The sequence below is a fragment of the Spea bombifrons genome, chromosome 3 (genome assembly GCF_027358695.1).
Source record: "Spea bombifrons isolate aSpeBom1 chromosome 3, aSpeBom1.2.pri, whole genome shotgun sequence".
Classification (NCBI taxonomy): domain Eukaryota; kingdom Metazoa; phylum Chordata; class Amphibia; order Anura; family Pelobatidae; genus Spea; species Spea bombifrons.
Genome location: NC_071089.1, coordinates 58,544,907 through 58,569,407, shown reverse-complemented (window position 1 = coordinate 58,569,407; position 24,501 = coordinate 58,544,907). Strand labels below are relative to the sequence as shown.

Here is a 24,501-nt window from a genome sequence, read left to right as displayed (position 1 = left end):
TGAGTTAATGGGCAGTATTAAGGATGTCTGTGAACAAGAAGCTGTCTGGTGGTTCCTTATAGGCGGCTCACCTTATTTCTTGGAGCTGGCCTGGGATCTTAACTTAGCTTTCTATAGATTTTTGTTCCAAGACATTAAAAAGTATTCCAGTTTAGATGGCAGCTAGTTGTGGTTTGCTGCCTAAATAAACACCATGAGTTGGACTGGTGCTGACTACGCACATTCAGTTTGAAGAAGCTCTGACAAAGTCTGACCGGAATGTCTCAATGACATTAGTTTCACAGTAAGTGGATGCCATAATCATGTGTTACAGTCTTCTTTGCACTGGGAAGATACACACATCCACCATTTAGACTATTGTAGTATCCAGTGATAATATTAGGTTTATATTTGATCTGCATTATTTCTCTGTAAAGTAAAAATGAAAAATAATTAATATTTCAACTCCTGAAGGAAAGCAGGCTTGGTTCCACTTTTTGAGAGTATGTGGTACTAATACAGCAATTTACATATAGCAACTTACTGCCTCAATATATTTATTTAACAAAGTGATTCCAATTGTTTTTATTTATTAGCTGATTACATAATACATTTTTGAACACCCAATAACCTACTGTTTTATGCAATGTTTCTAGAGCATTTTCAATGGACTATTCTACAAAGGTGTTCAATCCCAAATATCACAACTCCATTTAGTTAGTTTAACTGTAGTTTTAAAAATGTTAATTGTGTCTTTATTTTGTTCAGATGGGTCAATATAGAAAGTGGAAACAATATTTTATTAGAACCTTAGCCTGCGTTTATCCCGTTGATGTTTTGATTGCAGATTGCATAAAGTTCAGATTTAAAAAAAAGTTCTTAAAATTCAAAGATGACCAAGGTTGATAGACAACTCAAAACATGTTTAATATAATGACCAAGGTGACTACTTTAAATAAACCATTGTCCACGTGTCATAGAAGTACAAAACTGTTTTTTTTATTCATTTTTTATTTTTTGTCACATTTGTTTCGTGTTCCTTTATTTTATGGAGGAAAGACAATAAAATAGGTAGGAATAGCTAGATATGCAAACTCTTCATACATCTAAGGAAAGAATATGGAACAGAATTTCTGGTTTTCATTTTATAGCCCCCCAAATTAGTTCTGCATATATGAAATAGGTTTATATATTAAAATTGTATTTGATTTTAAGAAGTACATTTGTAAATAATTTCCTAATTAGATAATACATTTCCTATCACTTTATGTGTATTCATTTTTAGCCAACAATGAAACTTGCAATGTTTAATCTGTTTCACAAACCTAAACGAAACTAGATATTAACGAAAAAATAAGCTTTTAGTGATGTTATTACAAATGTCAGTTGTCGGATAACAAATATGTGTTGCTTAACCCAAAAGTGTAGTTTCTACACATTTTTTCTTTATTTAAAATAGACTTTACAGCTATAGAATAAAAATGGTGCAAACTGTAAGTACATCAATTGAAAAAGAGCCCTAGGGAAGGGTAACTGGTAGCTAACTGTCAGCAAAATTACACGTTGGTCATTAGGTTTATGCTCCCTTAAATGGAATCACTTCATAGCACAGGCATAATAAAAAAAAAAATGTGTTACAGTGAATAACTTTGTAAAATATATATTATGAAGAAGGGTCAGCTCTGCATTTCTTGCTGGAGAAATCCAGACAAGGATCTTCATTTTACAAGTTCATGTACTAACTGTTCAATACATACAGTACATCATTATAGCTAGACAACAAAGTCTGGTTAATGATGTTGAAAATAGAAAGTAAAAGCAGATACTAATTTTAGTTCAGGTTTATTATTGTCAGAGAGACATTAAAAGGTTTGCTAAATTATCATAAACAGTCCTAATGCATTTTGTGTTGGCTTAAGAAAATGCAATGGAATGTAATCCGTTCAGAGTGTATCACCGAAATGCTGTCTATGCTCTAATTCTGTTAAATAAAAGAAAAAAAAGAACATCACACACTTACATTGAAATTGCAGTCAATGAAACAGGAGAAAAATACCTATATGACTATTATATAAATTGCATGTGGTATTTAAACCAGAACAGTGCAGATTAAAAAACAAACAAAATGAGCAACCAGCGAAATATAAAATTACATTTTGCAAAAGAAATTCAAGTTTTTCAAGTTTTTATTTGTACCCTCAGAAAAAAACAAGATTATTTAAATGCATCCTAATTTAGAGGTATATTTAGTTTAGAAAATGCTTTCTCTTGCCCTGTGTTTGGTTCAAAACTTTTTATTTTAATTTTATTCATTTATTTTACAGCAAATTTACTATTCGTAATAGATCTTATCTTTTTAGAGGATACCTTCACAATGAGTACAGGACAAATTTCATTTTGAGGAGACCGTTGCGTACAAAAAATAGTGCATATTGCCTGTAGCCCATTTATTTTGTGCATGGTTGCACTCGTGAGCTAATAAACTCTTTAGGTCGTCCAATCATTTCACTTCTTTCATCATCAAGATGTTTTGTCTGTAAAACAATGTCTCTGTTGCTTCTACTATTGGATTTCTTTTTAGGGCTCAAGCTGCGTTATAGTAAGTGGATGTCCATATACATTTTCCATGTTAGCAGTTTTATTATTATCATCATTATTTTTTATTTATATAGCGCCAACAATTATGCTACGCATTTTGTAACACATATATTCAAGGGGCATGATAAGACTAGAAACCGATACATTGGGTGGAGTTTTACTATTTTTCTACACAGGCAAAGTCTTGATTGTGTTACATGATTGATACTGGCATGGGGTATGAAATATGTGTATGTAGGTATATTAATATATATATATATATATATAATATATATACACGTGTGTGTTCAGAAATATAGTTTGCAATTCTGTGTGTAATGACCTACATTACATTGATGCAAAAAATGCAGAAAATTGTGTTTTAGTCTCTGCTGAACTGTGGTCGATCATCACACACGCACTAATATTATCTGTTTGAAAACAACAGTTACCTGTTCAGTTTGCAAGCACTGTATACGTGAAGCTTCTAACATGTACTCTTATAGATCCTGAAACAAATTATTTCTGTGTATGTTTTTTTTAAATCTTAATAGCTTATCTATTATCTATATCTTAATCTTATGCTATTTACTCACAAATTACTTAAGATCCAAACATCAACTGATAACGAACAAAAAAACAATAGGATCAGGTCATGAGTCTAAATTATTATTGGCCATTGGAGGGGGATCCCAAATATTGTGAGGGTTTTATGAGCGTAAGAGGTTGCATCGTGGAACTAGAAGCCGGTGCAAAGATGAGGGGATCAGGAAGGGGTTGTGATTTTAGAATCCAAAAGGATGGTTAAATGTGTAGCAGTAGATATGTTGTGGTAAAATGGACATTTGACAGATTGCTAGCCAGAGTTTTTTTTTGTAATAAGGGGGTAAGTGCATTTCCCCATGATTCAATTCTCCACCACTTTTTTTTCTTTTTTACTTTTTTTCTAACAATGTATATTTAAAATGCTTTAAAAATTAAGCTGCTTAAAATTTTACCGTACTTGTTTAAAATGATATTGTTGAATATTTGTTTCACCTAGAGCTAAAGCCATTTGTTTAGTGATCTAGCTCCCCTGTTTCGAAGCAGAGAATTTCTTAAAATGTGGTATTCCAGTGCAAGTAATATCAACTAAATCTGTATAGCTAACCAGGAGATAAAGAGAAGGATCCACAAGTTTAATGAATTGTATATTAATCTGTTTTTGGTAGAGTAGGATCTCAGGAATAGCATTCTGATTGTGTAGCAGTAATTGTATCATCGTATTGGAAACAAAAACTAAAAAAACTTCTATCTCAAGAAGATTAGTTGCACTTAAGGGATTATAGTTAAGGGAATTTGAGTTATAATATAAAAAAATTGGAAACAACCATTATATGGGCATGTTAGTAAATTCTCAGCAGAAAAATGTAAACTGTCAATCATTTTAAACTTGAAGTTCTTATAATGCATGCACCTAAACAAATACTGTATTAGAAATATTATTTTTCATTTTTTCTGCTATCATTTTTGTTAAGAAACACAAATATCTTTCAAATTAACAAATAACACACTGATTTTTCAAGCATACAATTTAGTTGGTCCTTTATGTTGTTATTATGTTAGGCCAAATAAGAATCCAGAGAAGGAGGAATGTATATAATCAGAAGAGTATAAGCCATTAGATTCTGCATTAGGTAACTGAAGCCACACTTGATCATTTTCAGTTAGGTCTAGAACTGCACTACCTGATGCCTGGTCAAGATATCCTTTTTTGTATTCATCGTATGTGTACATTACAGGAGTGCCATTTTTATACAGTGCAACCCAGATATTTGTGCCTTTAACATGCACATGGTAAGAAAAGTAATAAATTCCTGGTATCCTACATGTAAATATTCCAGTTCGAGAGTCATAATGATTTTGTTTATTGTACAAGATTTTGTCAAATTTTATAGGCACTCCCACTGGTGGATAGGCTGTAGAGAGAACAGCAGTAAAAGCTGATGCCTGAATCTCCCTAAGACTCTGAATCTGACCTGATTTTGCATAGCCATCTGGTATGTGATGTGGCATTATAACTGGACCAGGTGGCCCTGGTGGCCCTGGTTGTCCTGGTAACCCTGGCTCACCATTTATTCCTCTTGGACCTGGAATTCCAGGTGGCCCCATTGGTCCTTGTATGCCATTTGTTGCAAAGCCAGCTGGGCCTTGTAATCCTGGGACACCTTGCTCCCCTTTCTGACCAGGAAGACCTGGAATGCCTGGAGGTCCCGCTGGTCCTCTCATACCAGGTATTCCTGTGGCTCCTCTTGGTCCTGGTTCCCCATTGTAACCCAATTCTCCTCTTGGACCGACAGGGCCACTTACTCCTGGTACACCGGGAGGTCCCATAATGCCCTTTTCTCCCTTTTGACCTGGTGTACCTGGATATCCCTTTGGACCAGCGAGCCCTGGCTCACCTGGATATCCTGGTTTTCCATCAAGCCCTTGCAAACCTCTGTCACCTTTAGGTCCTGCAACTCCTATAGAACCTTTTAGTCCAGCCTCTCCTTTGCTCCCTGGTAAACCAATGTCTCCTGGCATCCCTCTATGTCCTTGCATACCTTGATTGCCTGGCAACCCAGGTGTTCCTGGTGGCCCTGGAAGACCAACTGGTCCCTGGTCACCCTTTATTCCAGGAACACCAGCGGTTCCATCAAGTCCTCTATTGCCTTTCATTCCTGGTAACCCTGGTTTGCCATAACCTTGCAGTCCTGGTGGCCCTGGTATGCCGGGAATTCCTGGTTGCCCTTTTGGTCCAGCTGAACCTGGCATTCCTGGAGCACCATTTAATCCGGGCTTTCCAATGCCTGGCTGCCCAGGTTGGCCTGGCAGGCCCTGGGGACCTGGAAGACCTTGCACTCCTTGTACACCGGGTAAGCCTCTTTCCCCTAATTTTCCTGGTTGCCCAGGAAGACCATTTACTCCAGGTCGGCCGATCCCAGTGGGACCCTGAGGCCCAGGTTGCCCTGGTAATCCAGGAGGTCCTCTTTCACCCGGTTGACCTGGAACTCCATAGCCATTTTGTCCCTTTGCACCATTGAGGCCAGGAATGCCAGGTTCACCTTTCAGTCCAGGAACCCCTCTTGGCCCTGGGTTTCCTACAGTCCCCTGAAGGCCTGGCTTTCCAGTAGCTGCAAGTCCAGCAGGACCTGGATGTCCAGGAGGTCCTTGTTGGCCCCTAGGTCCTGGTAGTCCAGTAGGCCCAATGTCCCCCTTCTCTCCTTGATAGCCACGTTCTCCATTCTTTCCTGGTATGCCTGGAAATCCTGGTTTTCCAATAGATGAAAATCCTGGTGGCCCTTGCACTCCTTGTGGCCCTTGTGGCCCCGGGCTTCCATAACCTGGCTTTCCTTGTGGTCCTGGTGGTCCAGGTTGTCCTCTAGGACCTATTGGTCCGGGGGGACCTGGAGGGCCTTGTTCAGGTGCACTTGGAATAACTGAAAGAAAATAATATATTATTTTCAATGTGTTGGTGATGCAGTACAAGACAAAGTGAACTTGTTTAAATTCTTTTTTCCAATAAAATTAAGAAGCCGCGAAACTAATGCTTCATCACACAGGAACCATTCATTGCTCCTCTGACTATATATGAATGATCCATCATCAAGTCCAAGCTCAGTTGCATCACAACCTTACTTCCAACTATAAGAAATGCAGAACCAGTGTTTCTAAGGATCAAAAAAAGTGATTCAGAAGCGTAAGAGGGATCTAGAGAAAATAAAGAGCCACTTAATGGTAAAGATACCTGGGAATTTTTATAACCTATACCTTGGGAGAGCAAATGATAAATTTAAACTTGATGAAAACCATTTAAAAAAGCTGATCGCTGTCTTTAGGTGGCATAGTATAGTTGTGAATAAGTGCTTTTTCTTATAAGGTTGTCTTTCTTTATTTATGACATTTAACCTCTTTAATGTCTGCCTACCCTGCTTTGTGTTGTGTTGTGACAAACGTGTTTGTCTCCATTCATTGTGAAAAACGTATTTATTACCTTTGTACCGTTATATCATGTGATGCACTGCATCATTTGCCTATGTCTAGCTAGAATATCTAAACTTTGTAGGAAAAAAATAGATTTTTCTTGGTAAAGTATGTTGTTTATAGGTGTGTAACCTTAATACCTTAACAACAATTGACATGCCACATTATAGAAATGCATCATTTTAATGACAATTGTACCTGGTATGTCATGAGGGTTTAAATGGGTATAGAAATCGCTGTTGCTATAATGCCTTGATATTGGGGCATTTAGCAACACCTAAAAACTGCTACAGGGGTCCCGTCTGATCACTTGGTAACTGATCAAGGCCAGACCTAACTCGGGTACTGCATTAAAACATGCAAGTCAGTGGAGCCCACTCAAAAGATGTAGCTGGACACACATTGGGATGTTGTTTTATAGTGACAAACTAAATACTACCACAAAGGCTGTAGTAGAGTTAATGCATGGAAAGAGAGAAAATCATAAAAACATTGGGTAACTCAGGACAAATAGAATCTTTGTAGCAGGTTTTTTCATTAGATATTGTAGATGAGTAAAATATTTTTCAAATAAAAGTCAGAAAACACATTTTTCGGTTTAACATATTATATATTTTTATATTTTATATTTTTTTATAGTTACTTAGTTGATATAATGGTATCTACAAAAATTATTGTCCTGAAGTAATAAATATATAATTATGTTAAAACAATTGTCACAAAGGGTACAAAAAATAAAAACATCTCTGTCCTCAGGGGGGAAATGTCACTCAAAGGGTTAAAATTATACACCTTCACTCTAATCAGCATGGGTGATCAAATAAGGTCAGAAAAAAGCATTTGAAACAGAAATACAGATAGGGCAGGCAATGATGCACAGTTGCCGTTGCTGCCTTCGAAAAAACATTAAAGAAGTTTGCTTACAAGTTGTCCTTAAAATTTCACCAATAAAATTATTTCAGAAGATAGACTTTTATCTTTTTGAGGTTTTATTGGGAAATTTAAAATATTGTTTGAGTAATTTGTGGGGTTATTGCTTGACATGGCACTTAAACCATAAAATCATAATTTAAAAAAAATGTAAAATATACCCTTTTTTTGTTTTAATATCTGGAAACCTGATATCATTTAATTTAATATTAAACATTGGTAAAAGGACATACCAAAGGCAGATGTGCTTTTGTTTTTTCTGGTTCATCCTCTTTATATTTATCTATTATATATATATATATATATATATATATATATATACGTTTATATATACCGTATTTGCTCGATTATAAGACAAGGTTTTTTTCAGAGAAAATGCTCTGAAAAATACCCCTCATCTTATAATCGAGGTCGTCTTCTAATCAGACCTCAAAATGTCCGCTGGGGCCATGCTACTTACCGGGCTTTGGTCGCGAGCAGCAGGAGAACAGGAAGCTAGAAGAGTGTCACATAACTCTGCCTCCCCCCTCCTTCCTCTGGGGGCGGGGCCAGAGAAGTTGCACGCACAGCCGGGCCCCTGCAGAAGTCTGCGAGTGGGAGATCTGCAGTTCAGGTAAGGGGGTGGAGGGCTGAGGGGTTTGAGCGTGTGTGTGTATGTGTGATTAATGGAATGAATGAGTATTTAAATGTTTGTGAATGAGTGTGTGTTAGTATGGATGTGTAAGGGTGGTGGTGGTGGCATAGCATAGGGAGGCTGTACTCACACTCCTATCATCCTCAGGTTCCAGCATGTACTGGCTGCCTTGGCTTGATAGGAGTGTGATTTCTGTTAGCATATATATATATATATATACCTCCAGAAATGCCTTTTAACCCCCTAAATGCCACTCTGCCCCATGATATGCCTTTTTTATGTGCATAACTGGGGGGGCAGGTTGGAAATAAAAGGAAATAAAAAAATATATATTTTTCTCAATCATAGCTTTTATTAAATATGAAAATATTGTTTACATGAATTAATATTTACTAGTAAAACTTTTTTCCTATAGGGTCGTCTTATATTCAGGCTTTTTGTTTTTTTCCTAAATTAATATTTAGATTTTGGGGGGTCGTCTTATAATCAGGGTCGTCTTATAATCGAGCAAATACGGTATATACGTTTGACGTTTGTCGATTTGTTTGAATAATTAACAAATAAATGCAACATTGGATGAAAGAAACCAAAAAGAAACGTGTGCAATATGAAAATCTTTCTTCATTCGTTCTATCACTGCGGCAGCCATTTAAACTACACTAAGAGGAGGATAATTTCACCATTTTAGCCAATTAGCTATCTCCTGTCATATCATGCTGAGGGCTTGTCCAGTGGCTGTGATGCATCTTTCAATTAAAAAAAAAAAAAAACAGACTAGTAATGACTAGTATCCTTAACCTTAACTGTATAAACCTAAGCTACTTTTGACCCTCTTTCTTCTATCCATGGCAACCAGACAAACAAATTTCCAAAAATGAAAATGTTGGATGAATTTCGTCAAATACGAAGAAATTATAGAACAGACACCATCGTTTTAGATCAGTGATGGACAGAAAACTTGTGCTGTGTTTTTACCTTCACATAATTGTGCTCCACACATGGTATCATGCTCAAAAGGGAAGTGTACAACCAAGGCCAGACCAAGATACTGTGCTGCCTGACATAAATACACACACACACTAACAAACACACAAATTAACATACCCTGACATATACACACACAGTCACTACATTAACATACCCAGACACACACACACACACAGTCAATACACTAACATAACCAGAAACACACACAGTCAATACACTAACATAACCAGACACACACAGTCACCACACTAGCATACCCAGAAATACTCCTACAGTCTCCGCACTAACGCAACCAGACACACACAGTCATCACGCTAGCATACCCAGAAATACAAACACAGTCACCTCCACACTAACATACCCAGACACACAGTCACCGCCACACTAACATACCCAGACACACAGAGTCACGACACTAGCATACCCAGAAACAGTCAACGCCACACTAGCATACCCAGAAACAGTCACCGCCACACTAACATACCCAGACACACACAGTCACCGCGGACTAACATGCCCAGTCACCAAACTAGCATACTTACGAATGAAGCCTCAGCCTTTCCTTAGTGCAGGACGAGCTGCCGCACTACTAACACAAGGTCAGGCAATATGATTTAAACCTTCCTCAACCTTAACAGCACCAGAGAGAATTTGCCTTGGAGTTCCATAGACCCACCAAGACCCATGTAATGGCTGCCTCTGTGTACAACCACCTGACGGTCACTGAAAACCCCTTTCTCATCTATCCTAACCAGTTTGATTCATTTTATCCTCGTGAGATTGCACTCAACACTTGATATGCTCAAAAAGAAAGTATACAACCACCTGATGGCCACTGAAAACCCATTTCCCATCTGTCATACCTACTTTTGTGGCCACATGTTTGCTGCTTTGGAATGAATATATCCTTCTGTTTTTACTACAGCAAGAAAACTCCAGCAGTTATCTTTCTTCTTGTGTAAAACCCTCAGGTTATATGTTTCTTTCAAAAGCCACGTGGCTTTTCCTTTTTACTTTCACATAAATATACATATGAAAGCGATACTAATTGATTCCCTTCGCCAATTATTTGCATACATTATTAGTCACGGAGTCGCCCATAGTTTTGTAGGTTATCTGATAAAATATTTACTATTAGCAAAACTGCAGAAATGTGTTGTTTATTACACATATTCTCAGGGTTGCCATTCTCTCATTTAGAAACCTGACTGTTCTGCTTGCCATGAGCTCTGGAAAATGTTTGTGCTGTTAAGAAACTTTCTCTTGTTTCTACAAGTTGATTATATGTGTATAAAACTGTGGTACTATTTTAAATCTATTGGTCTGTGTTTCCACCTATCTAGCCATCCATCCATTAATCTGCTATTGCCATATACTGCTGGGATAATAAGAATTTTCAAAATAATTTAATACTGAAATAGTTTTGTACGTACAAGTCTAGTACACATAAGCTTATACAAATGTGTCCCCATAATTGTTATTGGAGATTAAAAGTGTTATAAAAGTCTTATCATTATGTATATAGTTTTATATACCCAACAATAAAACAGTGCTATATCTAGATATACTTATTTATTGTGTTGATATAGATTATCTGCTTTCCCTTATGTAGCTCATAGGATGCTTTCCCTCTGTGTGTTTCATATATAATCATATAATGTACAAATGTTAGAATACATAAACCAGTTTATTGGAACACCACATATTGAAAATGTTAAGAAAAGTATATTACATGATTTTTATTTATATAATGCAAAGACCTGTTATAACATTACATATAGCCCATACTAGTTTAGTAGGCAATGTTTTCGTATGCATTTATAACTTGGATTAAATTATAAATCGCTTAATAATTCATCAAACATGCATAAAAAAAATAAAAACATCCTTACCTTGACTTTTAGTGTTAAAGGGCCGGAATGGTAGTGAAGGTCCTTTCATGCTAGGTTGCTGTGCATGTTTTTCGGGATAATAGCCAACGGTATAGACAAAATTTGGAGAAACCAGCAGCAGAAAGATGCTGGCTTGTAAATGCATATTCCCAAGCCTTTTTCTGTATAGAAAACAAAAATAATGTCTCTGAGGTTTCTTTTTCCTTACATTAAACAACTAGCAATTTAAGACTTTTCTTAATACATCCCAAAACATAATCTTTGATCTTAAAAAGATTCTAGGTTCCTAGTACCTTTGTATTCTTGGCTTAGACTAATGTAGACATTCGGTTTATGCTTGAAAATATAGATTTGTTAAAGTTGCTTCCTACATAGCTTCTCTGTGAGCTAAAAATGATGCTCTCTGAAGGTCTAAGGCTGAATGAAAAGCATAGTCTATTTCTATTCTGAATTTCAGCGCAGTGCAGACCAATAACTGACAGTTCCCTCAAGCATGTTTTAGAACTTCAGATAGAAAAAGAAACAAATATAAAAGGAAGGAATAACATATAAGCACATACAAAATGCATTTTAAATTTACCTAATTGTATGAATCCACATTCAATAGTAAAAAGATAATTTCCAGCTCCTGGTTTGGGTTCCCACAAACTGAAGGCAGGCTTGTTGGTCTTATGTCTTCCTTACTTAGTAATAAAAATTACCATGACAAAGTGAGAAAACATCCTTTGATCTGGAGAAGAATTGAAGTACTGAAAATGTGCACATTCTTTTTTCTTTTCTCTTATAGAAGTGTGAAGAAATATTTGTCAAAAGAGTTCTGCTGTGATTCTTTTATTTATACTCTTTATGAAATGTAATATTAAGTTGCTAAAGGAAAGCTCCTCCCTATGCATGCCAAACATTAATTATAGACTGAGTTGTTTGGTGCAGGAATGCTGTATCAAGCCAATTCCACCCCACTGTAGTGGTTTTACCTTTATTGGAACATGACCAAGGATGTCTGTCTATATTTATAGTGCTGTTTGCAGGAGACATCTTGGTGTTCTGGTAAGGACATAGAGTTAACGCTCTAGGAATAAATCCTAGCTTCCTAATGTTACTCCTTAACCAACACCACATTTGGGCTGGTGCATATGAACAGTCAAATCCAAACTGGACTGTGCAACTTTCAATGGTATTTCTTCAGTAACAGGTAGATAACTATTCTGAAAGCTTGGTGCATGCCTGTCCACAATCTGGAATTGTCTGCGAATGTGCTTCCCATGCTGAGTTCCAGCGGTTTTCCCGCAAGTTCAGCAGCTCAGTAAAGATTGCAAATGTTTTTTGTTTTACCGAAGCCCTGGCAAGAATATCTATGTAATTCATCTTGACTCACCTTGTGAATGCTCTAAAATGAAGGTCGTTATCTCAGGATTATCATCAGATTATATGCCTTTATTGTTGTGACTCTCAGGAACTGTGTGTGTGCATTTACAAACATAGATGGAGAAATTATGTGATTGTTAATGAATGAAAATTTTGATTTCAGAATAGGGGCCATTTTACATTAACAAGCTGTGTTATTTTATTGTGCAATAATTAAAGAGCGCCTAGCAGTTGTTTTCATCCTGAATTAATATCACTGCAATCTCAGTCTTTGCACCCTATAAAATAATTCATCTTTATATTTCTGCTTATAACTTAAATGTCAAAATATCAGGTTACAATAATTTTAACATTAAAGGGCATGTAAACTTTTTTTTTTTGGACGTATAACGCCTCTATTATCATGGCAATGAGCTATGCTGCTTGTTCTTGTCCAACATTTGACTACTTCTTTTTCCTGTTGACCAATGATGAACCCTCATTTTTCATACTGATTTTGTAACCTTAAGATATTAATCCTTACATTTCACTCTGCTCTTGCTAATACAATGCACAGGGCACCCGTTGCCTTCAGACACATCATATGATACTTGGTCTTAATTTGTACCTCATCCAGTCACACCATGTATGTTTCTGCTCTGTGCATCAACATTTCAAATGGCCAAAGGATGGCGCTTTTGTAGACTTCTAGTGTGGCTTTGAGACTTGTTGATCGCTATTAATGTAACCCAGTAAGGCATTTACAAAAAATGTGTTGAATTAACACAATTTCATTTAACAGCATTTTCTACTCTTACAATGCACGCCATAATGAAATTTCAGGCTGTGACGCGCTCAGACCCATCAAACATTTTGAGCTAGGATATCAGAATAAGTAAGAGGCATTTAGGTGTAAAGGACAGACTGATGCTCCTACACAAGTACACTTGGGAGATATGCATTAATATATAACATGATTGTTAATTTCATTGTGTAAAGTGCTTTAAAGATCTATTGTCCATACATGTTAGCAGAAACTACTACTACAACCGTTGCAGGTCCAGTGTATACTGGGTTGCCCAATGGGCTGTACAATATACTGTATTGTATAAATGGATTTATTTGCAGCATTATGACTCTTTAACTTCAAAACTTTCCCATGACCACATTTGTTTTCTTTGGGTCTAAGACCTTTTTTATAGGCCCACAAGGCTCGTTTAAACCAGCCAAAATAGTATTCCATGCCATTCATTCATAGTGTGACATTACATGCTTCTTCATATATTTTTAGGGGGGTTTTTATACAAATGTATCATTTGTCTATTGCTCATAAAATGGGATTTTATCACTGGGGTGATTTTCTTTTACTGTGTGTTTATTATGTTTTATCTAAATACGCCCAACAATTTGCTATGTGCTTCTTACAAAACATACATTCAAAGAGTATTATAAAAATAGAATTGGTATAATAACAAACAGATACCTAAGGTAAAGGGGGCCCTGCTCGGAAACTTACAGTCTTGAATTTATTTTTCAGATACCAAATAAAAATAGTGAAAAAACTAAAAAAAATTAACCAAGCAATCTGTAAACTCTGCTTCATTTTTATGCTCTCATTTTATCCCTAATTTAATAAAACATGTTAATTTAATAAGTTAGCAATGGGATTTATATGCCTCTATTGTTTGATCCAGATGAAAGCAAAACCTTTTTTTTTCTGAATAATATGCCTGCTAGACTAAATAACTGTGTATTATTTAACTCGCATTACACAAACATTGACTTGTACGTTTCAATATGTTGCCATTCCAATTTCATTGACTTGTGTTTAATTATAGTTGAACTGTAAGTGCATTTTACTGAGACTAATGCTGTTATTTATTCAGTTTTTAAGCTGTTTTGTCAGTATATTGCTTGATTAGATGAGGGATTTCTCAACCCCCATGGTAAAAAGTAGAGCCAGTCCTCCCTTAAGGCAACGCAAACAGCTAAACTCAACAACTCCCAATCACAAACAGTTCCAAACACTCATATAGCAAAGTACATTTCCCCTTTAACATGAAACTTTCTGCCACACCTCTGATGGTTTGAACCATGCACAACTTAGCGCAGGCTAGCAGATGTTGAAGTTCCAAGCAGGCATGGACCTGTCCGTTTTGTTGTATTTGTTATACAGATGCAACCAAATATTGTTATATTTACCCAAACCATTGCTTAATAAATTGACTATAAGTAGTGTTAATAAATACAACTGTGCTTAAAGTAGTATTGACTGGTCCACTTTTAAATTCGATAAACTATAATAATCAGTAATAACTTATTACTTTTATCTATACACTTGGAAATATGTATTGTTCTGTCTTTAATCCGCTCACTTTTTTTAATAAATAGAATGCTGCTAATACCACAACACTTTTCTTAGCCAGTTTTATTTCTGACTGATGATATGCTGCAAAGTAAATAATATACAACAACCCATGGAATCATAGGTGTCAAGACAAGTAAATAATACTGCATTTAAGTGAATGTGAATAGTCTACAGGTGCATGATTATACTGTAGGAAACATTATTGCTAATCCATTATACATGTACCACTCTTACTGTCTGGTTGCCACCTGCCATGGGATTAAGACTGAATAACGTATGGGCAAAACTGAACTGATGTTAAACTGCAGCCAAACCAGCTTAGTCACAAAAAAGCAGTAGATTTAAGCCAGCTGAGGCAAGCAGACATCCACATTTAGCCAAGTCTGGAGCGACATGCAGCTGACAAATTTTGGCCAAGCCAGGAGAGCCTTAGGAAAAAATTCCAGGAGATCAATTCCAGAATATGCAGTATAAAATAGATTGATTATGTCAAGTAGGTGTATACACTGAATCAGCCAAAATGATTTGCAGGAAATATCTTCAGAACCCAGTAATCTTTTACATTTGAATTTACTGATGCAGTGCACGCATAGTATTAACTCATTGCACTACCGAACATTTTGTACACTCTATAGTATTGGCCATTCATTACACTGGTAAAATGAAGTCACTGCTATGTAAGGTATACAGTTGTTTATGTTAATAAATGTTAACCCCCAAGTGATCAATAAAGTAAAGAGCAACACTATTCTTAATCTGTAATCTCAGTGATTTTTCATACAGTTTATGTTGTATGATGGTTCTGTTCATATGTGTCATAGAGTAGACGCTATTGGAGAAGTTGTTGAACTACAACTCCTGTTTTTGTATTTACTTTTAGCTTTCTAAGAAGTTGCTGAGAATCCTGGGATTTCTCAGCAGCTGGAGAGCTACCTGCTTGTCCTTACTTAAAGTGAGTGGAAACGATCAAGAGATAAACAAACATTGATCTATAGCAAACTAACTTTCTCATCAGGTGTCTCTCTCTGTACAAAGTAAGTTACTGGAAATAGAACATAATTTAAATTTCCATCTATTATACTTCATCTTATTTTCATGCAGAAAGGAGCAACCTACTTGCACATATAAGGCAAACTAACTTGACAGCGCTATTGATATGTAATCGTATCTTCTATTGTCTTCCTTTTATTCAATAAAACATTTAAAAATACGCTTATCTTAATATATAAATGCACATACTGAATCAAAAGAAAATTATGTCTATTTATTCTTGGTTCACCTTTCTCTTTGTGGAAAGTTTGTATTTTTGTACCAAATGAAAGTCAAAGTAATGTAATTACTTTTGTATGACTAATATTAAATACAAATGTGTTTTACAGCTTTTATTAATTCTTAGCGAACTGTCTCTTTTTATAGTAACTAATATTCTTTCTTTCTGAATCAATAAGAAAAGAAACATAAAATTAACTAACCTATCTAAAAGGTAAAAAAAAAAATCAACAATGACTTTGAGGTTGTATGAACCTTGCTTTCCTATTTTAAACACCAAAACCATGCATACTAGAAACCAGAATTACATATTTATTTTTAACAAAACAATGCCAATTCTTTCATTTTATATATTTTATATTTTTGATATCTGCAAATAGCTGTACAAAATTATCACATAAGGGCAATACCCGGAACAAAGGATTTTAAGGGGAAGCTAATCTAGTGGGTGGCCTCCTTTACACATTCTATTAGTATTAGAGGAAGCAGCCCACACACATGAACAAAAAATGCTCAGATTTTTCCATTGTAGCAAGGCCACCCACTAAAGCATCTATGTAGCACTCAGGGTTAATGAAGTTAAAAGGTTCTTGTTTTTGTAGTGCTGTGTTAGTAAGTACAACATAAATGAACTTGTGTTCTGTCTTTAAGCCTTGTAATATCAACCACATATAATGGGGAATGTAGCTAGTTAGTCTGCTGTGCCCAAACCTGATATTTATCATCCTATGCAACAGTATAATGGTTTTCAGTAGAGCAAACACTTAGACAGGAGAAGGAAGGTAAGCATTAATTGCACATATGTTTATATATTCTAGCAGTGAGTTATAGACTGACACTGTTAAACTACCCAGAATGTGAAACTGGTGGCCAATTTTACCTCTCTGTATGGTAAAATTGGGGGGGAGTTGGTGTGACCACTACCAACAGCCACTACCCTGGACCTTACGTGATCTGCTGTGATACCAGAAGCATTCTGAGATATGAGTACTGTACTACACATATTTTGTTAGTATTTGTTGGGTTATTGTCACCCACTTACTTGTAAATGTTCCTGAGAACAGGAGCAAGTCTCTATGCTACCAGGTGAAATTGATTTAATTACCAATTACAACGTTCCATTGAGTTTAATAGATATTTTGTAACCAATGATTTATAAGTTTGCAAGTATGTGCCCTCATGTGAACTAATGTATCAGTTAGTCTTAGTCTGTGAATCCTAGTTTTGTCATATTCCTTGAACATATGTATTGTAATGACAGGTCATTTAAGTTCACTTTAGTATACCTAAAAATGGTCTGTTATCAATCTGTTTATGTCACGTGAGCACCATGATATACGTGACTTTATAGAAAGTATCACCTGGCATCATATCAGAGAGTATAAATTTGAGGAAACACAAAACAAGCCCACTAAATGTTTATTTTTTAAATGTTATTTTCCTTTAGGAAAGGGAGGGGCTTGCAAAAATATTACACAGAATATTCCTTTGCCCTATCAAACTGCAGTTCAAGACTTCTATAAAGAGCATAGAGAGAGAGAGAATGTCTGTATAAAAGTATTAATTTAATCAAATACATTTTTCATGCATTTGTTTAGGAAAAAGGTGACCAATAGCCATCATCCTCCTTTTATGGTGCAAAATGAGCAGCAACTTCGGGCCCGACTTATGACAATAAAAAGATAATAGACTCTTAAGTATGCCAAAGGAGGGTTTCATTGGCGGGATTCAAAAAGCAGCACAAATGCAGAGCCTGATATGGTTTGTAGTCCAACACACACCAGGCTAAGTAGGGGTGGCACATGTACTAAATCTGCTTTAAGTAACTGCTTTCTGGTGAGATTAACATAAAATAGATAATTTGCATGCCCGTTCCAGCGATAGACATTTTTTTCTTGTAAATAAATAGCGAGGAATGAACTGTTCTTTGTCAGTCATTAGTACAATGTCTGTACCTACTGCTATAATTATTCTTTTTTTTTTTTTTTACAAAAATGCAGCCTCCAACAATAGCTGCAAAACATCTGAAAGTGGTTCGCATTACTGATCATAGACATTTGGCATTGAATGGAGGCAGTAATCGTGTAATCTGGAAAGAGTTTGGGTGTTCTTTTACTTGGATATGCTAACTCCTGGCCCGCCGTCTTGTTAAGCTGTCACTTTTACCACTACTAACATGAAGCTGTCAGTGCAAGGCAGCATTTCACATTACTGTAAAAACACACATTTCATATATTTTATAGTGTTGCAAACCCTGGGTATTGAATTCTGGATCAGAGCCCCATTACAGTAACTTTGTAGTTTCTGCTTTGCTCCCTTTCAAGTGTTTGTTCAGTCTAACTGTCCGGGGAAAATATGTTCCTAGTATATCATTTAAAGCCTTACAGATGTAATTGTGACAATGATATTCATAAGATTTCAATTTTCTTATGATTATGATAGCTTAACTGGGGCTATGGTAATCTGAAACATAATCACACTGTCTTGAGTTATCTGCTGAAAACACAGCAGTGATATAGATTTGAGATGTCCTGTTAAATATCATTAAAACTAACTTGACTTATCTTTTATGAATTTATTACATGGCCTCTGAAGCTCTGAGACCATTTTGTTTCCTGGACACCTCTCCCTTCTGGGCGGGTAGATCAGATTATCAAAGCATACTTTACACTTGTCTATTGGGTGAATATTATGATCAGCAGATGACTGCCTTGATTTGCAACATTATTTGAAAATCCTCCTCCACATAAGAGAACCAACAGTCCTACATGTACGTTTTGACCTCTTCTGTCCTTGCAGAACAAAAGCATACATTTACTGACGCTCATGTACATGCCAAAACATAGGCATACATTTGCTTACTCTCATCTACATGCATTTATTATATTTGTTATATTTTTGTATACATTTTTGTATACATTGTTTAAACATGTTACCTACAGCCCTTTAGAATGTTGAGTCTGCTTCTGTGTGGGACAATAGAAAGAATGGGTTTTCTATGGAAAGGCACATCAGTTTGTGACGTTCATGAAGCATCAGTCAACAGAACAGGCTGTTAATCATGTTTCATTTGTAGCTGTCTCACATTTTTTTACATTATTATGTATATTTATATACCTTATGCCAGACAAATAACCATTATCTAGATCTTTAGATCACTGCACTCATCTTACTGGTGATGGGACCTGTCTGCATACATATCTATTCCAAGGATGTGTACAATGCATAGCCAGAACTCATAGAAGTTCTTGCCAATGGGCACAAAAGTGAAGGCATAGTGGTCCCAGAGGAGGCTAGGAGACAGAAGATGTTTTTTCATTATTATTTAAAATAGAGTTTTCTGGCTAGCAAAATTAAGAGATAGGCTCCCCACGCACATGTTTTGTGATTTGACAATTGTTTACTGTTTATTGGTTTATGTCAAATTTTCTGATCCCTGACATTTACTAAAAGAAGGTAATATAGGTAGAACAACTTAAAACAAACAAAACTGTGTGTTGTGTAACCCTATGAGAAGAGGGGGGCATCTCATCTGGATGTTGATTGCTGATGTTACCATATGCTCTGTGTTGTGTGGTTGATTATAAAGGCAAAACTGGTTCTTTCTATGGGCCGACAACAGTAGCTACTTTCTCTCTTTAAATAGATCGCCATAAGATAATAAAATCATGGCTAAATATTAGAGCATTTAAGCAGCCAGACTAGAATTGAACCCACAAGAGCAACTCCCTAACCACTATACTGGACCTCCTCCCCAAACTATGTTAAGTTATCCAAAATGTTAGGAATAACATTTCTCCTGCCAGCCCTTTAGAACATTTTTCATTAATCACAGCAGAATGAGAAACAGCATGACTGAATGTGATTTGAGGGAACATGGGATTATGTGCAATATATATATATATATATATATATATATATATATATAATGTATAACACAAAGGAAGGTGGGCCATGTCTATTGTAATCTTCTCTACTGGTGTATCACATGTAATGTACTGAATAACTGAAATTGACCATTGGAATTCAATTTAAAAACAGCACAAGTGACACTCATTTTCTCTGGTACTTTGTATAGGTACACTTGTGTCAATTTAGCACATTAAGGAAGATGTTATTTTTCAGTGACAGGTGCACTTTTCAAAATTTACATGGAGTTGCAGTAAAATAAAACACCAGTGTTTATGGTTATATATCTGTACCATGACCAGACAGTTAACGAAAGAACGGATTTTTTACAGCGTTTTTAATGTAGTGACCCATACATTATACAAAAAGCTGGGGATGGTTCCTATTAAATTGTGTACATAGGAACTGGAACAGTCAGATAAGCACTATTTAGACACTAATGGCAGTCTGAAGGGGGGGGGGCATTTGACCTTCAGTATCCTAGCAACATGTTCCAGTACATGAAGCACGATAACTAGTGAACGCATCCTTACAGAATTAAATGTCTTACTTGGTATCTAAAGCCTAAAAATGAAATGCTATTTTTAGGACATCATTGTAAAAGCCTAGAGCAAGATTTGTTCAGCTAGATTGTTGAAGTCATGTTAGTACTGTTAAATTTAAGCCATACAAATTTAAGGCCCCTGTTCTCAAAGCCTTTGTCACAATCTACTGTAAGGCCGAGAAGATATAAGGATTGAGAGTAGGTGCTGATTGCTATCGTCACTCTCCTATCACACTGCCTATTACAGGGCAGCCAAAAACTGGACAGGTTAATTTAATTAACAGGTTAATTTGGTAGTCTTTAAGCTGCATGTATACATTATGTGTATGTATGAATTATTATTACAAATACATTTGAGTGTAGAGAACCATGCATTATTTACGTTGTCAGGTTTAGATTAAGGTTTCTCCAATGAAGGCTTATTTTTCCATGAGATTTTTTGTTTTCAGCTTCATACTTATGCATATTTATTTTTTGCTAATGTTTGTTTTTGCAGATAATAGTCTGACCCTGATGTTAAGTGAGGATACAGATTATTCATGTGGATAGCTAGAATTGATCGCATAGATGGTCCCTCTCAGATTAACCATTTCTATATATTTTTGAGTGGTGCAGAAAGGACCTTTTAATGACTATAATGACAATGAGTAAAGATACACGGGGCGGTTATTTTTAAAATCTGTATCATAAAATAGTTGAACAGGGTGGGGCATGGCAATATTTTAGTTTTACTAACTTAACCAGAAAGCAGCCTTTGTAAATTCTTGATGTAGTCTGGAAAAATTAGACTTGTAGTACAGCCAAGGGAAACAGTTTTGTAAACCTAGTAAAAAGGCAAGTCTCGAGTTTTGGTGTAAAGTCCGTGTTTGGGGATGGAATATATAAAAATTAACCCTTATCTTAGATACTACCACTTTGGAGAAAAAGAGCCCCGTATTCATATGTATCCTTCAGACAGCTTGAAACCTCAAGAATGTTGGGCAACTAAAGTGTTGAAACCAGGTGCACAGATACAGCAAGCTCAAGGCGCGCTGATTTATTCATAACAGCCCACTCCTTTTTAAGAGTCGATAAGCTATATTTTTCAGCTACATTTTAAATTACAACAATCACATCAGGCTGCCTTTTCTGTGGTATCCATACATCCTGTGTCCATACGCAATGTCAGCTCCTAACATCCAAGAAAGAGGATCTGACCGCACTTTACAGACATGAGTGGCGCTTATACTGTGAGCGAGAGAAAGCAGGTTCAGGAGGTGATTGGCAGTATGGTGACAATACGTTATACAAGTAGGGTTTGCTTGCTTGCTTTCTTATGTGTGGAAAAATAAAGTTTACGGGCTTTTAAAATACAATAGAGAGCCACATTGATATACTCATTAATGAGCTGACTCCATTTAACTTCATACACATTGACTGTGTTTGATCTCAATTCAGATCTTTGGTTGGTCTTTGTGGTTTTCTCAACTTACTGCAAAATAAGTTACTATAGTGCAAAGTTTGAAATTTAGTCTTACCAACTTCTCAACCAATGAAATGTTTCTTGTGACTGAATAATTCCATTGGATGATATAGTGATCAGAATCACTTTGCATACATAACCACCTTAGAATGTTATTTCTTCAGTTGAAAAATACTGTTTCAGTGACAATTATATTTATCAGCTGTGTTGAGATGAACAGCACTTTTTATCACTGAAGATTATAGTTCTGCGGTTGCGCGAGCTTCGTATAGGCTCGGTGTAGCCAACGTACCCGTTTTCTGTAATGTTATAAAGCACAGTTGGCACACAATAGGAGAGCCGTATCATTTCTCCTCTGTAATTATACTCCATTAAAGACAATGCAGAGTACTGTTCTTATTAGAAATGCATTTGGTTAAGAGACATGTCCTAATAACTCATGCCAGACTCGTTTTACTTGCAAGAAAAAATTTGCAATCTGGCACTTACATTAGAATCTTGAAACTATCATGTCTAGGCGGCACATTTTTCTGAACATGGCAATCCAGCAATTTGATATCTGACACATGTAAAAGCAGATTACAGGAAATATTTGAAAACCACGTTTGTGTTCGTTAAAATAAATCTTTCCTCAGCAGAATTGATGTGAGTGGGAAAAAATTATCATACTCTGACAAGCACAATGTAAATATGAGAAAAAAAATAATTTTAATGAATTTTCATTCATTTATATCCATAAAGTACAAATTATTCATTTTGATCAGAAGAATGTTGTGGAAGATGTGCCCATTTGAAATACAACCATACTTCTTGGTAATAAAACACTTCTGATTAAAATGTCTTTGAAATGCCTTAAATTGAATAACTTCGTATTGCAAGCCAAATTAAACTCGTTCGCCACAGATTTGTGTCTTTGATTTTTGCCTTACATTACAGAACAGAGCTAGAATAAGTGAAAAGCACAATTTAATAAAATGGAAAAGTTCCTAAATAATTTTGTTGACTATGTGCCATGCTTGCTAATTTAGTTTAGTTTAATTTAGTTTCGGATTTTCATACAATTTAGACTGTTTTCTTAATTAGTGGGGTAAATTATATAAAGTGCCTCAATGTGGAGAACAGCAATTAAACTTTTTTGTAATCAGCCAAGGTTTTGTTTTAAAATGCAGAAAAATTTGATTTTGTGTTTGTTATGGTACATTCTTGGCGGCACAGGGGCTGCTTTTTTATTACTGGTACTTCTTTAGCTATAGTTGTTTTTCATTGTTTTTCCTTTTTTACTTGCCTAGAAAAACAGTGGGCAATAATTTACTGGTCTGCATTTGTAAGACTTGTCTACATCTGAATAAATATAACCCTAGAATCATTTTATGTATTACTTGCATTGTACCATATAAGACCCCTGTGCCTCTAGGATTTTAGAACTGAATGGTTATGTTGTTGTTGTATAATTTCTTGCAGTACCTTTGCCAGCTTTCAACCTAGTGACTGTTCCATTGTTGATAACGATATTTTCTTCAGGTTATTTTATTCTTTGTCACAATACACAATTAGATTGTAGTAGAAACCAAGTTACCTAGAATCATTAATTGGAAAAAAGAACCAAATTTGTGTGTAAATACCTAAAATAAATTCCTGTAAAATAAATGTAAAAACATTTTTAGTTTTGCTACAAAACCCACCAAAGTATAATTCTGCCTCTGATAACAGTTTACATATAACAAATGCTTTGCAGTTAGTAGCTAGCTGTTCAGTTTTTTGATTACCTTTTGATTATTGTTTTCTTTTAGTCTTAATGACTATGGCTACAATTAATCTGAATTTTGTCAAAAAACAGCTAGTTGGCATCTGAAGCTTCTTCCGTTTCTATGGCAACATACTATCGTGGCCTGCTTTTCTATCGCATGACAAGTGTTCTTGGCATAATTATTCGACTTGTGCATTCACCTTCGTACCTTGTGTGGACAACACAAAATAATCATTGATATTGATGGAAAATTAGGCAGGGTAGGTGACTTTTTCCCCATTTATACCAGCGACTACAGACACATCTAACAGAAATTACAGGAAAATGTGCTACTTGACTCTTCCTCCTCTGGCTCATAATCTAAATCCAGATTATAGTCATTGATGTTGTCGATGACCATATCCTATTCCAGTGTAAGACTCAAGTCCGCTGCAAGGGTTGACCTAACCTTTTTTTGTCTGGCCCAAACCTAGATCTGCTGCTATCATCTGGCAGTGCCTGCCCATCTTTGCTCTGGGAAAATATTACAGTGATGGCAGTGCTTGCAGTAGTTGTGGCAGCAGTGGTGGTTGCATTGGCACTAATAGTGAGACGTGAGGAAATGTCTGTGAGACGGAATGATTCCAGTTTTTGTGGCAGGCGTGTATGAAAAAATAGTCAGATGACCCAACTTATTCCAGTCCAAGGTAGGCTGAAGCCTTCTTGCTTGAAGTCAGAACTACCATGAGCCACATGCAGCAGCGGTTTTGAACACCCTTGCATTAGTAGTGCTAAAATCTTGTCCATCACACAAACCAAAGGAAAGCGAGAAGATTGCTTGTAAGCTATTCTATGAGGAGGCACCAAATAAAATA

At 35.9% G+C, this 24,501-nt stretch overlaps 2 protein-coding genes across 4 annotated transcripts in view; one reads left to right on the top strand and one right to left on the bottom strand.

The window, feature by feature from the left end:
- The window catches only part of NT5DC1 (5'-nucleotidase domain containing 1), a 100,757-nt gene that overhangs the window by 10,951 nt on the left and 65,305 nt on the right, over positions 1-24,501 (top strand). The window lies entirely within an intron of this gene.
- Positions 3,980-12,031, bottom strand: COL10A1 (collagen type X alpha 1 chain). The gene is made up of 3 exons (XM_053459896.1): positions 11,585-12,031; positions 11,005-11,165; positions 3,980-6,017 (listed from the first exon to the last, which is right to left on the bottom strand). The coding sequence occupies exons 1-3, from the start codon at positions 11,602-11,604 to the stop codon at positions 4,153-4,155; spliced, it is 2,046 nt and encodes a 681-aa protein (XP_053315871.1). The 5' UTR covers positions 11,605-12,031; the 3' UTR covers positions 3,980-4,152.